This window comes from Coturnix japonica, chromosome 28 (genome assembly GCF_054131305.1).
Source record: "Coturnix japonica strain WE chromosome 28, WE-NBRP24, whole genome shotgun sequence".
NCBI lineage: Eukaryota > Metazoa > Chordata > Aves > Galliformes > Phasianidae > Coturnix > Coturnix japonica.
Window position 1 is genome coordinate 4,310,031 of NC_140690.1, and position 16,893 is coordinate 4,326,923.

At 39.7% G+C, this 16,893-nt stretch overlaps 1 protein-coding gene across 4 annotated transcripts in view; it reads left to right on the top strand.

Moving 5' to 3' along the window:
- Positions 1–1,190: 1,190 nt before the first annotated feature.
- LOC146756112 (receptor-type tyrosine-protein phosphatase T-like) overlaps positions 1,191–16,893 on the top strand; it is a 214,990-nt gene continuing 199,287 nt past the window's right edge. For 3 of the 4 annotated variants that reach the window (XM_085524866.1, XM_085524865.1, XM_085524864.1), the window contains exons 1-3: positions 1,191–1,376; positions 6,005–6,089; positions 7,390–7,610. In XM_085524866.1, coding sequence (XP_085380992.1) covers positions 7,487–7,610 — 124 coding nt within the window. In that variant the 5' untranslated portion in view covers positions 1,191–1,376; positions 6,005–6,089; positions 7,390–7,486. Of the gene's footprint in view, positions 1,377–6,004; positions 6,090–7,389; positions 7,611–16,076; positions 16,761–16,893 lie in introns of those variants that run through there. The other variant, XM_085524867.1, reaches the window with a different exon arrangement.

Below are 16,893 nucleotides of genomic sequence, written 5' to 3' on the forward strand. Positions count from 1 at the left end.
TGCTTAGCATCCTCAATGCCTAGCTTAGAATCCTCAATGCTTAGAATCCTCAATGCTTAGAATCCTCAATGCTTAGAATCCTCAATGCACAGAGTCCTTAATGCTTAGAAACCTCAATACTTAGCATCCTCAGTGCTTAGCTTAGAATCCTCACTGCTTCGAAACCTGAATGCTTAGAATCCTCAATGCTTAGAATCCTCAATGCATAGCTTAGAGACCTGAATGCTTAGAATCCTCAATGCTTAACATCCTCAGTGTTTAGAATCCTCAATGCATAGCTTACAATCCTCAATGCTTAGAATACTCAATGCTTAGCATCTTTAATGCTTAGCGTCCTCAATGCTTAGCATCCTCAATGCTTAGCTTAGAATCCTCAAGGCTCAGGATCCTCAATGCTTAGAAACCTTCTAGTTTTCTTCACAAAAGTTTGGCTTGCTCTCCACTTGAATCCTAGGAATGAATTTCATTTGTAGTCTGAAGATCCATAATCATTCTTTGTCTACATAGCTCACACCCTGTCAGAGGCTGCTGTTTCTTACAAATTGCTGAATACCTGCAGTGTTTTGCCTTCTTTCTGTTTGTAATGATTGTGTAACAGCTTCCACCATTCCCTAAGTGCTATTACTGTAGTCTGTTCTCAGTTTGCTGTGCTCAGTCTTGCACTTCAACAAGCCTTTGATATTTCCAGTTGTCCCATGTGAAGTCTCCAACAGGCCTGATTTTACCTACCAAATACCCATTTTCCTTGGCTTTGTGAGTTACCACTCATCTGACAGTCTCTTAGATGGAACTCTATCCCTGTTCCTTAGTGAGGTTGGTGCACCTGGCTGGATTGCCAAAGAAGTTTAAAATGAAACTATTATTTGGAGACATTTCTCCCGCTGTGCCATAAACTGAGGTTTCCCGTGAGCCCATGAGAGGTTATTAACAACAGGCAGTCATGGAAAAGTCTGTTTCGCAGGACACAAATAAGTTCTATGAAATATAGTCCAGTACATTATTATTACTGTGGAGCAAAGGAATCAGGTTTTATTTGTATGATCTGGAAGCTTTTGTTTTTGGCTGGATAGAATGACTGGAAGATACTGGGAGAAGCTAAATACCAGTAATAAACACTCTTCTTTAGTGCTTCGAGCTTGTATTATATTTTTCTGTATGTTTGTCTGTTTGATATGATTGTCATAACTCAAATCCATTTGTTCTTAGGTGTTTAGGAACTGCTGTGAGCAGCTACAAGTATCATCCATTTATTTGCTCTCCTACAGGAAGATGTGTAAGAATACGAAGTTGCCTGAAAGAGACCTTTCCTGAAGTACTGATTTTGGTTCTCACTCTACAATGTGACAAAGCCACCTTCCTAAGACCTTCATCTACAGGTAATATAACATCAGCTGAGTCCATGGTGCTGCTGTTAGATGCAGCCAAATTGAAAATGTATCGTAACTAACAATGCACATTGTACATCAGCATACTGAATACATGCATATGACACAGTCTGTAGCTTGGGATCTCTGGATTCCACAGGTTGGAGTATTGGGCACCATCACAGGTTGTTTACTCACCTGTATGTAAAGTATGCTCACTATTTAGCAAATATGATAAATCTGGTATCAAGTTCAATGATATGGTTGGTTGAGGGAATCAGGCTCAAAGAAGAAGAAATGGTATCAAAACCAGCTGTAATTCTGAAGTGCTTTTGGGGTCCTACAGTTGATAGTTTCTGAAGTGCCCAAGCAGCAGGTTGTTTTTGTTTACTTTAAAGCTTGTTGCCTTCTGATTATTTTCTTTCTCTGGTCACTTTTTCTTAAAGGGAAATAATCTGAGTACCAGATTTACCCACTGTATTTGTTTGTGCGTAGCTTCTTTGCCTTGTTCATGTTTTTGCTTGAGGGGAATGTTGTCTTTGGACTGACTAGGTACTTAGATATTGCTCCTATGTTAGAGAAAATATTGTATCCTTTACAGGGTGGGGAGTGCTACCATTTAAGACGATGGAATCAGTCTGTTCCAAAACTGTTTTATATGCATTAGGATCAAGTTAAAGAAGTTTTTTTTTCTATTGCTATGACCAAACTGTTTCGGTAGCTTTGGACCATTTGCATCCTCATCTTTGTATATTGTCATTCTGAAGTCAGTGTTTTCTACTGCAACACTGGAGCTTTTACAGATTTTGTATTGAGAAACTCTTCCTCAGTCTGGGAACGTATTTCTTGTACAGTCCAAATTATATTCACAAATAACTTGCCTTTGTGCGAGCCCCTACCACCTCCGTGCCTCAGCATGCACCGTACTTTTACAGGATGAATACATTAAAATGCTTAGGCATTCACGGATGACATTTGTTCTGTTTAATTGAAATAATTTCATCACCTTCTAAACTAAGCTTTTATGACACATCAAAACTTTGGAACATTCTCTTTTCAATTATTTATAAGCCTTACAATATATTTCTAAATTTCTAGTTTAGTTGTCTCAAATCATGTTTTTATGTTTTCTCATAACAGCCTGCTCTTCATCTTAAGAATGCTGTCTAACCTCTAGCTTTCTAGAAAATGTGTCTCCTATGAGCTGTAGGATGAATACACAACACAATCCACTCCATTAAAATGCACACACCATAACAATGCTAAGCTTTTGATGCAGGAGTGCTTTCAAGAAACCCGTGTTTCTTTGTGCTATAAAATGTCCATTGCTGAAAGTGGTCTAGTACCTAGAGCTGCCTAAATGAAGATTGTGTTGTAGCTCGACTATATTACAATGACAGTAAATGAAGGACATATTTTGTATTCACTTACCGTGTTTTTTTTTTCCAATTTACTGAAATCATGGAAGTATTTATGGTTAGGTTACCTTAACTGAATGGTATATAAGCCCACTATATGGTGGTACATTTATTCTAAGAGTCTGTAATTGAATAAAGTAGGAAAACAGGGTAAGAGTTTATTGACAGAAGAGTGGTTCTGTGTTCACAGACTTCTGCACCATCTTGTCTTATTAACTGAAATGTTGTTTCCCTAGCATATAGCTGTTCTATGGTTGTCTTAATCATTTTGCTCTGTAGCCTCTAACAGCACCCTCAATGTGCTATTAGCATCAGGGTCGTTCTGTAAATGAATAAGACAAAATATCTGTTTTTTTTTCCTTTTTCCGGTGAAATTTCTCTGCCTACACAAGTTCTGTGTCCCTGGGAGCTGCAAGGAGTCAATCTTTGGTTCAGGTTGGGAGGAGTTTTTTTTTCTTTTTTTTTCTTCCTCCTTTTTAAATGTAGTTCAGCCAGCCACTTGGAAGGTGAAGATAAGATAGCACTGAGGTTGTCTGCAGACTCAAGTCACGAGGACTTGTAGGCTTCTCTCTCTGCTCACAATATAGTGTTGCAGCGGGCACTTCTTGGGATCCATGATGAAGGTGTATATTTGATTCTAGTTTCAGTGCTTTTCTCTTGGTTTCTGAAGCTGTGTTCTTGCTAAGCAGGAAGGTGTTTTTGTAGTGTTAGAATTAGCAATCAGTGTTGGAACTAATACCTTTGCTGTGAGCTGGGCAAGAGCGCTTCAGAAATAGCGCATGGTTGTCATTAAATGCAGTGAAATGCGGCAGTGTCTTCTAAAAAAATTAACTTCCAGGATTTCCTGTGGAGCTGACTATTTTCTTGATCTTCATGTAAGTGCTCAGAATTAGTGCTCATAAAAAGATTTTAGTACTAATCCTCCTGTAGGTTCCTTTGAAATACAGTGTTAACTTTTTTTTTCTTTACTCCCGTAAAAGTTCTTAATGTGCCTCCTACGCTTCTTTCAGTGAACACACAGCCTCTGATTTATTAATGCACAACGTGTCCCAGAAATCAGTTTAACTGATTCCCATCCATCATTCAGCACCATTTCTTCTATTATGTTACAGTGCGGGTGTCTTTGAAGCCCTATTTTGTATACACTGGGTGATAGTTCCGTCTAACTTTTCTGAAAAAGAGATAGAACTCACCAGTTTTATTATTTATGATTGAAGGGTGCATTAGTAAGAGCAGAGCCAGAAACCTACTTTCCATAAAAATGTTGAATACTGTTTTTCAGAAGCTGCCTTTCATTTACGCTTCTTAAGTTTTAGGAAATAAATTTAATGATCAAGAAAGGACTGACAACACCAGTTCAAACAATGTTTAAGGCCAGGTCTGTGTACAAAAGCAAGGTCTGCAATCATACATTGTGCATTACGAATTAATCTAAACCGGAAATGTTATTTCTTGAAGGCCTGGAGCAAAGACGATATTTATTCCAGGCAAGTACCTTCTGTTCTGCCATGTTGTGTCTGTCCATTGCTCTTAGCTGCCTGTCATCTCTGCTGAATGCAAAATACATTGATTGTCACTTCTGCCCTCTGACATTATTGAAGCCTAAATAGAAGGATGTAGAGCTAGTATTTGTTATGCTACATCAGCCATAACATACTTCCTGTACCAAAACAGTCTCGTAGTCTCTGATGTTCAAAAGTAAGCAATGTCAGGGAAACAAAGACATGCCCATCACTTGGGGACTTGTTTTATTAGCCTCCTCTAGCTAAATACTCCCTGACCTACATCTGGAGCTTGTCTGCAATTAGGAAATAACTATGTCTGCTGTGTTGAGCAAATCAGGAGAGAAGCTCTCAAAACAAGTGAGCAGTGGGTTATGCCTAAGCTGGGGATATTTAAGGCAGAATCCTGAAGTTCACATTCAAGCACGGAAAGTGAGTGACGTGGTAACTTTCTGGTGCGCAATCCTACACCCTGGTCAGAAAGGTGACTGAAAGCAGCCCTCTGTGGGTTTGCTGATGGAAAAGCTGAGTTACCAGACTTTGATCCATAATCAGCACCATTATTCACTGAGACGGTTGGGATGGCCCATGTTAGAGTCAGGCAGTCTCTAATCTTTAAGTAGGAAGTTTGCAAAGCCTTGGATCAGTTACATTCTGAGTAGGAATAAGCTCTGTTTTTTTGTGGGGATTGAATATCAGTAAGACTCCACCAGCAGGGCTCCCCTTTGCTCCCACAGTGAGGTGGTGTCCACAGCTCTGTACCTTTTCCCACATTTCATGGTGTCAGTGTGGAGTTTTTAACAATCAGCAGCACTTAAGTTAGCTAAGAGGCAGGCAGTGTGTTGGCACTGCCAAGAATGTCAGCAAGCAGTTTGTGGCCACCCCACATAATTGACACATCAGTGCGTTATTCAGAGTTTGCTCCGTACAAACTGTTAAACAATGAGTTAGGATTGCCAGCAAGGATAGTCAGTTTGGGAGTATGAAAATGTGTGCATCAGCATCTCTGAAATAAGAGAAGAAGAAGCAGCTTTGAGTCTGGGAAAGATTTACAGGTAGGCAGCACCCACTTGCTTTAATTAAGACTGAAAGAGAAGAGCTGAAGGTGACCTGTAGGGGTATAAATGAAGCTGGTGTGTGTAGTAGCAGAATAGGGATTAAAAGACCTGAGGAAGGGAACTGACTATCAGTGTTTGCTAGTGAGGAAGAGGAACCTGCAGCTTTTGGATGAGTACAGAGCTCTTCACTATTCAGTAAGAACCCAAACAGATTGAATGCAGTTTCCTCCTTTCTGGCTAAACAAAGACTGATGGAATATTACAATAAACTTCAGCCTTTTACTGCTTTAGTCAGTATAAAATTATAGAGAACAGGTCAGCCCTGTGAGTGCAGAGGAAATAGGTCAGGGGTAAAGCATATGAACAATACCATCTCCATTTTCATAAGATATATTATTCCTGTTTTGAGGCAGATTCTGGTCTTTGTGAAGTGCCAGAGGGCATCTGTTGTGAACTCTGGAACAGGTAGATGAATGGTGGCTGAATTTAACTAATATAAGGAAGCCTTCATTAACTAATGAACTGAATAAGTACAAAGAGAAACTGAGCTTGAATAACTCAGCTTCTCCTCTGAAAAGAAGAACAATGGCATGGAAATCAAATAACATACTCCTTACGTGGGAATAAATTTCTGGCCAATCAGTCCTTGATTTGTTTTCCAGGTTGTACCCGTGCTGGCAAGCTTCATTTCTCATGAGTTGCTGGTAGTTGCTGGCTCTGGGATTCGTGGGTGGTTTATGCCAGAAGGTGAGTCCCAGTCTTGGCATTTGAGCTCTGTGTTCCACATGCAATGTAGTTGTCAGCATTTGGGCTCATGACCTTATTCTGACTGACATATCCTGTCCTATGCCCTGGAAAACCCATATGTGCACAATCCACTGTCAAACAGAGTTCATAGAGAGGACACGTTATTCATATAAACCTTGTTTTGGAATCTTTGGTCTTTGCCCTTTACCTGTTTATCTGTAAGTTTATTTACAAGACTGCTCTGTGTCCATTTGTGTCTAGATGATAAGTGACAAAATCAGATCTCACTTAAGGCTTACACTTGTTTACTTCTAGAAGATGGTGTGATATAGGTGCTAGGAGAGGTGAATCTATTGCAAAACAAAACAAAAATATTTCATTCAAAATTGAGCTTAGATACTTTCTTCTTGTAGTTCAGACTCTTTTACAAGGAATACAAATATGCAATCAGGTAATAGTGCAATCAGTGTCCTAATCAAAGTCAGGGGTCACTTGCTAGATGATCTCTTCGTTTGACACAAGTAGTAGGTGGCCAGATAGATAGTAGAGGACAGACAATTGCTATAGATAAAGAAACAATACAACCAAAATCAATTCAAACTTTTTTACTCTTATGACAGCAATATGAGTCATGCTGAAAAAACCTTCACAGCACACCTTTGTTGGTTTTTTTTTTTCCCTGGTAAATGTTTCAAAGGCTGAATATGAAATTTGGGTACAATTATTATTCCATTAAAAATAAAGATGTACTGCATCTGATTTCACTGTGTATCCAAACAGTTTTTAACATTTTTTTTTTTTTTTTTTCCAGAACAAAATTGCACCAAGTAAATTTGTGCTAGAAACTTGCACTTAACACAGGAAAGAAACATTATTTTCTGGGCTGAGTGTACAGATGCTGCTGCTTTGGTACACGTGAAGTTCTTTTGTGTTTTATAGTCAAGTGTGTGATTTTTTTTTTTTCCACGTGGATGTACTTTTCTTTTGAAATGCCATAAAAATGTATTTTCTCCACTTCCAAACAAAGATCAACAAGTATGTGATGCACTGACATGTCAGCAGTTACACAGGATAATTTTCCATGAAAAGGATGCTAATTAAACTTGAATCAAAATGAATTTGAACTAGAACTTGCCTTCTGGTGGGTGAAGCATGTAACAAAAGTAATAGCCTATGAAAAAATGGGACACGTGTATGAAGGTTTTTCTTTTGTGGTGTGGCACTCAGGAAAATACTCTTCATGTTGTGGAATTTCACGGTGCAGTGGTTGGTAAGTTTCTCTCTATTTCATTCCCCATAGATACTCTTGAAGCAGAACTGCTGAGTCACAGCCTGCACCAGTGACGGAGCTCCTGGTGGGAAGGCAGGGCCTACCCAGGGGAGCTTAAGTGCATGTAATGTGTCTGAGTGATTGGAAGGGCTGGAGCCAAGATCTACCCTTTCCAACACCTCACTTGAGGGTTGGTGGTGAAGGTGAGGATATCTTGTTGGAGATTCCTGTATACCTGAGGCCTTCTCAAAGTAAGTAGCTACTTTTCTTTATTTCTGTGTCTGCTGTGTTTGAGCAAATCCTCACTTGTTGCAGCCTGTGATCTTGCTCCTCTGCTGTTGTAGTTGTGCTTTCTGTTGTGTTACAGCCCTAAATTGTGCTCTTAGTCTGTGGTAGCTCTATGGGCTTTTTCCAGACCTTATTTAAAAACAAATGGAAAATGGGCAAAGTGGGTGTGAGAGTCAGACGAAAAAGTTTGGGTTTCACAGTGTCAGCAACATGTATTGCCTCCTTTGGATTCCTTGACAGGTGACAAAAGATCAGAATTTCTATATTCTTCGCTGCACTATTTGTTACAAGGCTATACTACAAAAGGAGAACTGTGGTTTCTTTTTCCTATTTCCATTTCTTTTCTTCCTGTTCATTAAACTTCTCTTTGTAGAACATAGTTTATCAACTGGATGTATATGAAAGGATGCAGCCTTTTCAGCCAGAAATTTGACTCAAGCACTGCTGTTGAGAGGAGAATGCCAGTTGTGCTTGACAACTTAGTACTCTGTTGAGTGTGGAGTAGCTTTTGATTAGTTTTAGTTTTAATGTAGGCATTCTGCAGGTGAGAGGAGGTTCATGTAGAATCAAGGTAAATGTTTTTGAAAGCCTGTTTCATTTGATCAAGCAGCAATAATAAACTTGCAATTGTTGCATATATATTTCTAGGCAAGTCAGTAATTTGCTTCCAAAGTGATTTGGTTATGTTTGGCCACTCATAATGAAAAGCCTTATTCTGATTAATCTACAGCACATGTCAATTAATCTCTTGTGTAAGACTGAACTATAGTGCCTAATGTGGTTCTTCAAAGTGATAACCCTCTTATGCTTTGCTAAAAGAGTACTTGTCTTTGCAGTTCTGAAATAGATTAAATTAAATTTCACATTGTTGCTGTGAAGAGAGGAGGTAGGAAGAGCCCAGTCTCATAGAATCATAACTGGAAAGCAGTTTTGCTCTTCATGAACACTCTTGTAACCTCACTGTACTAACGTATGGGCAGAACCTAAAGGAAATGACATAAAATCCAATTTAACTTCAGACTCTTTCATTTTATAAGCAAGAAGAATTTGTGAATCTGCATAGATGCAATTGAACAAAATATGTAATGCAAGCCCTTTTTCATTGACTTAATTTAACCAATTTCAGCCACGTGTCAAATCACATGAGGGGGATGCTCTAGAAACTAGTAAAGACACAAACCTCTTAACTAATCTTGTTGATGCTAATTTAAATTCTTGTAATAAATTTCTATTATAAAAATATCAGAGGGAAATAGGAAATGCTGGTACATAATGCTCAGGAGATATGAAAACTAGTCTGATTGGCTGGGAAACTTGTGCCTTTCAAAATTCCACACTTACGAGCAGTCCTATGAATGTTTTGGTCAGTTGCTGGCATTTAATGAAACCTGCAGAATTCATGGCATCTGTAAGAGTCCCACATTGCATTAGTTGATGATGGGGCTTGGGCCAACAGGCTCAGTGTCTCTGGATGATGGATCTCAGGTTGAAAATCACTGTGCTCGCTCACCCTTCTGATCATCCTGGACGTCAGATTCATGGGAAATCAAAGTTGCTTTGTTATGCTCATTTCTGAATGGAAACGCTTTGCATGCCTCTCATGTCTACATCTGGGCTTTGGGTCAGATGCTTTGCACACTCAAGATTTCATTCAGTAGCTGTGGCAGAGTGCATCATGTTAGGTTTTCATTCGTCAGTCCTGGGTGCTTGAAACTGTAAGGAAGAGCCATTCTCACAATATGAGTGAGAAACCTGAAGTTGTGGGGTCCTCAGCGCATCAGCTGCAGCTGACTAGCTAGTTAAAGATAATCTGGTCTTTCTAATTTAAAAATGTAGTGTAAGATGATAAGTTAAAGGGAACACTGTTACGGTTGTACATGACGCTAGAATAGATTTGTCCTCAGTGCTGTTACAAAACAAGTCTCCACAAACAAATTTTAGTGTCTCATTAAAGACTGCTTTATTGAGAGCATAGTGAACAATGGATATTTAAGGTTATTTTTTGAGAGCAGAAATAATTTACGTTTAAAGAAAACTTTGACTTTATTTCTTGACCATCTTAAGCTATAAATCTTAAGCTGTGTTTTACTTGCTCTGTTATTACCAGAAATGCAGTGTAGTAAAACATGAAGTACTCAAAAAAAACCCCGCAAACATTATTGAAGTCTTATATGGGCACTTAATGTTGAAACATCTTTACTACCAGTTTATAGACACTTAAAATATCATTGTCCTATAAGGTCAATTGCTCTTGCAACTTCACTAATGGCAGTTACACTGCCTACCCTGTATTGCTTTAAATCTTCGTGTACTTATTTAGAGTCATGTTCTTCTTCCACTTTCAATGCTCTTACATATGTTATAGGAATCAGAACTTTTAAAGCAGGCTTTTAAAAATCGGATGTAACTTTTAAATCATATGTGCCTTCCTTTTGTTTATTTCTAGAGCTGTTAGAGACACAAATGAAAATGCTTTTGTAATATAATTGATGTCTGACTATAACATGAATCTTGTCATATTCAACTTTTACCTCTGTTCTTGTACTTGTATCATTCTGCTGTTTTAGCAGAATTGAAGAGGATAGTGTCTGGTCTTGATAGCTTGGGTACAAAAAGGGATCTATGGCGAGTCCTAAATGAAATCATTTATCTGCTTTAAAACTATACTTCAAGGACTGTTATGCCTTCAGCAGAGATTTGCAGGGGAGGGGAAGAGATCAGAAGGAAAAACTGAAGCGATGGGTCATCATGACATACTTGCGTACAAGCATCAATAAATACACTTCTTAGGGGCAGTTGCTGGTACGTCTTCCTCCCAAATATGAGTACAGAGGTATGGTGTCTGCCAGCACCCACTGGGCAGCTCAACACACAGCTACATGCCACACACACTCAGGAGAATGCACAAAAGGTAATTTGTGTAGGCATAAATATATGTACCGAGAATATAATTCCTTAGGAGCAGGCAAGCTGATTGTTTGATTCAAATTGTTTCTTAATTGAAACGCAAAACAGCTCCTCTTTAATCTTCAGAGTACTTGAAATCATGTCTAGCTGGGAATATATGAACAACAGTATATGAACTGCATCTTTGAGGAATGATGTCTCTACTTTTTTCCAGTAACAGATGCCATTTGGATTAACAAATAGGGATTCTCCTCACAGCAGCAGTATCTGATGGGGTTATCAAATTCTCTGAAACTAAAGAGAATGTGACAGTGACATCAATCAGATGTTATTGCTGCACATACAAATTCATTTGCTAGCCCAAGTGGTAGTTCATTTTTGTGCAGCTGGGAAATTCCTTTCAAGATTTGGTAATAGCTCAGCAGTGTGTATGAGTGGATTTGTATACATAAATGACATATATGGGTGCTGTGGCAGCAGTACAAAGCCGTACAAATCTGGAGCTGTTTGTTCCTGATTTGAGGCTTTCCATCATCAGAGCTTTGTCTTTTTGGCCTGTGTTAAACATGGGGCGCATAACATCAAGTTGAAACTTGCCGTGGTAGATTCACAGATGTTTCACCTATGTATTTGTTAAATTAAATGTACGTCTGTAGTGACAAATTTCAGTCTTGATTAAACCTACGTCGGATTATAGTCTGGTGCTGCAGTTTTCACGTTCATTTTGTAGTGGAGTAGGTATCAGGCTTAAAACCTTAACTTATATCCATAATATTTAGAGGATGTTCAACACTAGACTTCTGTTATAACATTGCCTTTATGGTTTTAAATGGTAATTGCCCTAGTGGGTATTTTATGCACTCAAGTATAAGTGCTCTATATGTGTATAATACCTGGATTTAACAGTTGTCTTTGTTCAGAGCCATATCAGGCATAGCAACAGCTCCTGTGGGTCAAAAGCTTTTGCCTTTTGAATACCCTCCGTGCCTCTCTGAGTTGACCTTCTCTTAGGAAATAGGTTCACAATAGGGCTGAAACGTCCTGCATGCATTTCTCATTTCGTAGTGGAGCATTGCAACTGCTATGTCCTCTTGGGCTTTGAGCTTTGAAGAGCTCCTCTTCCTTATGGCTGCTTTTAGACAAGAAAAAATATGCCAGCAGACTCTATATCTGTGCGTTAGCACTCCATGTACTGCATTCCCTTTCTGGGCTGTTGCATTAATTTCACAGTGTTTTCCAATATCTAGTAGCTCTGAATCAAAAGAATCTTGGTCTTTTCTGTTTCTAGCAGTTCTGGATTTAGAACAGTCTAGAAATTAAACGATGTCCTAATCTTTCCTTAGTGGCAAATGAGGGAAGAGTACTTGTCTGTGTGGGCATGGCCAAATTGTGGCACTGGGACTTACAGTCCTGATGTTAATCCATGGAGAGAACATCCTCCTATCCACACTGTTATTGGGCCATGAGAAATTAGTTTATTATGAACAGGATTTAGGAAAAAAAATTAATGAAGTGTCATTAAAAAAAAATATATATATATATATACACATATATATTTTTTCTTAAAGCACCCTGTAAAGTAAAAGCATGAATTCAGTTTGTTTGTGGAGTCAGAGGCATCTCGATATGTATTCGCACTTGTTAATGAAGGGGGACAGCTGCCTGGAGATGCAGAAATTGTAGTTGAAAGGAACTCTGAGAAACACTTATAAGTGTATGTCTATGTATTTTTAGATAGTCTTTTGTACAGATTTGTATCTATTCACTGTAAGAGAAACGCTATCCTTTTACAGTCTCCATTGAGTGGTATTGGCTTTGAAAGGTATATTCCACCCCTGCTTTGTTCACATATGCACATTATTTCTATTTTAAGGTTTGCTGTGAGTAAAAGCAATCACTGGGTAGGATTCATCTCCTTACAACTATGTCTCTTTAGAGTCAGTGGAGATCACATCAGGACAGTCAGTAGATTCTCGAGTGCAATTCCTGCTATCTTAAAGCAACACTTAAATAGGTCAGATTAATTGTGCCTGAGAGGTTTATTTCTTTCCACTGATTATGGAGGGAGAGTAGATGTTTGTATCACAGTCATCAGCTCTGAAGCTCAGTGATGTGCATCCCACCTGTGGTGTCAGCACAGAGTGGTTCCTGCAGTGAGGTGCTTCCCATCTACTGGCCTCCCGCTCTGCATTTCTGTGGTTCTGCTTTCCTGCACACCAGTATGATTTTTGCCTTGACATTAGAGTTCATAGATGTGAACATGTAGTCTCCAGATGTTTTAATTCTGCCTGTCAGCACAAGAACCACATTCTAAAACACTTCATTTGACATAATGCATAGGAGAGAAGTGGAGGTGCTGTAGGAGACTTTGTCAAATGGGTCCTTTGCTGTTACAACTAGGGCAAGTTAGCCCTGTTTTGAGCATGGTTGGATTATGCAACCTCCAAAAGCCTCTTCCAGTCTGGTTAATTCTATCACTCTTCATCCAGAGTTTTTCAAATTCATGGTTATTAGTGGCAGGTTTTAAGTCGGGCAATCTGTGTTTTAATAGGTCATAACATAGCAGCCAGTCTTGGGCCTGTACCTTGCTATCTGACCTATTCCTGGGGCTGGATGAGGAGAGCTGCCTGGATTTTCTCCATGAAGTTAGGCAGGATCTTCTGTAGGTACTCAGCAGAGCATTGCTTGGCAAACTTTTTTTCCCCTTTCCTTCCTCTACAAAGAATAAGTATATAGAATAAAGTGAAAGAAGATATTTTTCTGTTCTGCTAAGGCAATTTTGTAAGACTTGGCGTGAGTATCCTGGGAGTCTAAGCTAAAGATGGTGAACATATGGGAAAGCCCAGGAGGAAGCACAGAGTTTTAGTTTTCAAACCTTACTCTTGGATTGCTACAGTAATGTAATGAAAGGACATTAAATGAGCTGAAGTTATTAAACCCTAAAGGTTACAGAGTCCTATTGGGGGCCACATTCAAAATGTAATTAAACCAAGTCCAGATATTTTAATTTCTAGCTGGAGATTTACACAACATAAGTAGATTCTTCTTCCAATTCTAAACTTTATTGAAAATAAGCTTGATAACTTGTTTATTTCTCTCTAGCAGTAACTGAATAGACATTGTTTAGAGCCACTTGGCTCTAGTAAAACAGTAGGTACCAGTATCAAAGAGTCATGGTTCAAATCAGATCATGTATCTGGGAAAACAGATGCTTGCACTCTGCTATTAAAGTCTCACTCCCCCAAAACCATGTAGTCTGCAAATGGTTATCCATTCTGATCCTCCAAGGCTCTCCCTGCCTGTTGTTCCAGATGGTCCATTGCTGGTATAATGCTCTCCATTACAGTGTGTGAGAGAACAATGGTCCTAGAACTGTTAATTCTGCTTATTAGGAATTTAGGATTACACTTATAAGAGGTTGTTTCCATCTAAAACATTCCGATTTCATTGTAAAATGAACTTGAGTGAGTTTAACTCTTCAAGAACACTATCTTTAAAAAACAAAACACAAGAACAACAACAACAAAAAGTTCACCAAACATGAACACCACCGAGAAAAATCCTTAAAACAAGCCAAAATCCAAAACCAAGGACATATCTTTATGGATTTGACTTGGTTCCTATTGCTGGATTGGCTCAGCTTTTAGTAGTCCCTTCTCTCCTTCTGTCTGACTAGCTGCTCTTCTCTGAAGGAGTCGGATTGGCTCTGCTATCTATTTTCCTCAGGGAGAAAGCTGGCATGTGGTTCAGGTGCCTTGTGCTGCCGTTTGCAGGTCTGTGCTGGAAAGCTGACTCTTGAGATGACCTGGGTGAAAAAGAAGACGTCACTCCCTCTGCCCCACATCAGTTTATTTCTTGGACTAATTCTGTGACCTGTTTGGGCATTGTGACTCCAAACAAGTTTATTCATGAAACACATCTTGAGTGTGTCCTGTGACTGCCTTGGAGCTGGGAAGATGATTTGAGGGGGCAAGAAGCCAGCAGTCTGCCTTGGTGAGTTGTGCGCACACTAACTAGGGTTTGAGTGACCTGGAATAATCAGGCACTGGCAAGGTATACCTGGGTGCTGTGAAAAGGTGTGGATTAGAATTCTTAAGGTGAGGGGAGACTCAGTCCTAAAACTCGCTCCTTGGTTGTTTGTCTTGACTGTTGGAGGCAACGGGCTGGCACTGAAAAAATGCTTAAGTTTTAAATTCAGAACAAAAACCTGCAGCAAGCCAAATCACCTTATTTAGAACTTACTAATTGCTTATAACTTTGCTACATCAGTGAAGACATTAGTTAGAAGCAATTGTGGGGCAAGGAGGAAGATAAGAACATGTTTTTAAGACTGTCTTAATATTCAGTCGTACTAAACAAGGTTGCTATGCTTGAGAGAACAAGAGTAGAGGAGAACTGCTGAGAATTGCTCTCCTGCTGGAAGGTGTTTGTGTTTGGAAGTACAAGCACTCTGCCCAAGAGACAGCGGGCTGCAGGCTGGCGTAAAAGCTGCTTCAAGGACAGAATCCAGTGAGAATGGTTTGTATGCAGGTGGAGGAGAACATGAACCTTGGGCACCACTCTCCCTTTTTTGTTTTGTTTCTCTACTCTGATAGGGTTGTGTAGGGCTGGGCTTCTTAGAGGAGTAACTGTATTAAAGACAGCAATTCCTGAAAAGGTCAATTTAGGATACCTTTGTCTTGATCGGTAAACAGACAAAAAAATAGATGTGTGAGTGTTGCACTTGAATCTCGATGAGCAGGAGGCATGTGGTAATGTGTGAGAAGAGCCTCAATGTGCAGAGCAGCCCAGAGAGACCAGTTCAGCAGCAGATCTGGATGTGGGAGTCAGACAACGCTCCCACATTAATTAATGAGGTGAGGAAAGAAATAGAATCACGTGTTTTGGTTTGTTCTCCAGAGAAGATTTATCTGGAAAAGCTTCTGTGTTGATTTAATGGAGATGTGCACACTATGAGGTGTTTGTATGAACAGTTCTGAGCTATTTGGATGCATGTTCCAAAAGCAGAGTTGGGCAAGCGGTGAGAAACTTCTCCCCTGCTTTTTTATTTGCTTATTTCTCACTGAACGAAGGTGCATTGGGTCTGAGGGCAGTGTCTGAGCCAGTTATTCCTCTGTCCTTCCGGGGTACAGTGCCAGTCCCTGCCTGTTCCCTGCCGGGTGTTTCCTGAGGGAAAACTGAATGAGGAGTGGGGAGTGAAGAACCTGTTTCCCCCAGGAGAGCAGCTCAGGGATTTGTATTGAAACAGGCCAGTGATTGAGCTTAGTCCTTAACCAAAGTGTTAATGCTGGCAGCTTGCCTGCACAGTATAAAAAAAGAAGTAAAAAAAAAGGTAGGGGGAAGGATGAGGGTGAAGATGTGGATGGAAAAGAAAACACAGCAGCCTGTACAACCCATGCAAAAGAGACAAAATGAATGTGCTACAAGGAAGGCAAGCTTCCTGGGTGAGGTCAGAATGGAGAGGGGAGCAGGTCGCAGGCACAAGCTTGAGAAGGTTAGCTTTGAAAAGCACTCCAATGGCTTTTTTCTGTGCTAGGGAGCAGCAGCTGTTGGTTGTGCCTCTGCTGAGGTTGAATTTTGATCTACTTCAAGCTGCAGTAAAAAAGATGCAATATCCTCTGCAAAATGCCTGCTGAGCACAGAGCTGGGTTTGCAGGGATTGCATGGGTAGATCAATCTATTGGCTTATTAGCTAAAATGATCAGGAATTGCATCACAATGGACTATCGATGTCCCATAGCAGCTGATGGCTCTGAATTCTCATCTCTTCTCTTTGAATATCTATTTTATGTATGTATGTATATGTATATACATACATACATGTATATAAATATAAATTTAAGTTTCTTCATAAATTTTTAGGATACAGTGCACTCGTACCTTGTAACAATTGTATCTTCTGAGATAATTGTGCCCTTAATTTTTTCTGCTGGTTGTTTCTTCTAGGCTTGCCATCTGTGGGACTGGCAGTCCTCAGTGGCTTCAAACATCCCAGTGAAATTTGATCTGATCTTTCCTTTTTCTTTGTCTAAACAAGCATGGTCTAAACTAGTTGGTTCAGGGTGCATGGCACACAGAGCATGCTTGACTGAGAGTTTCCAGGCAGGGTGAGGATCCTTATGAGGAAAATCCATTCTCTTCAGTGAAAGCTGCCTTCAGAGCCTGGGAGCCCTGGGACAACTGCAGCCGTGCCTTGCAGTAATCTGGTAAGCAAGAGAAAGATGAGGCTGATTGGAAAATAAACCGAAATGATACAATATTTGCAATGGATAGCTTTCCTCCTGTCTCTGCATATATTGAAAGTTTGTGCTATTTGATGATGCCTCTCCTTTCCCTACC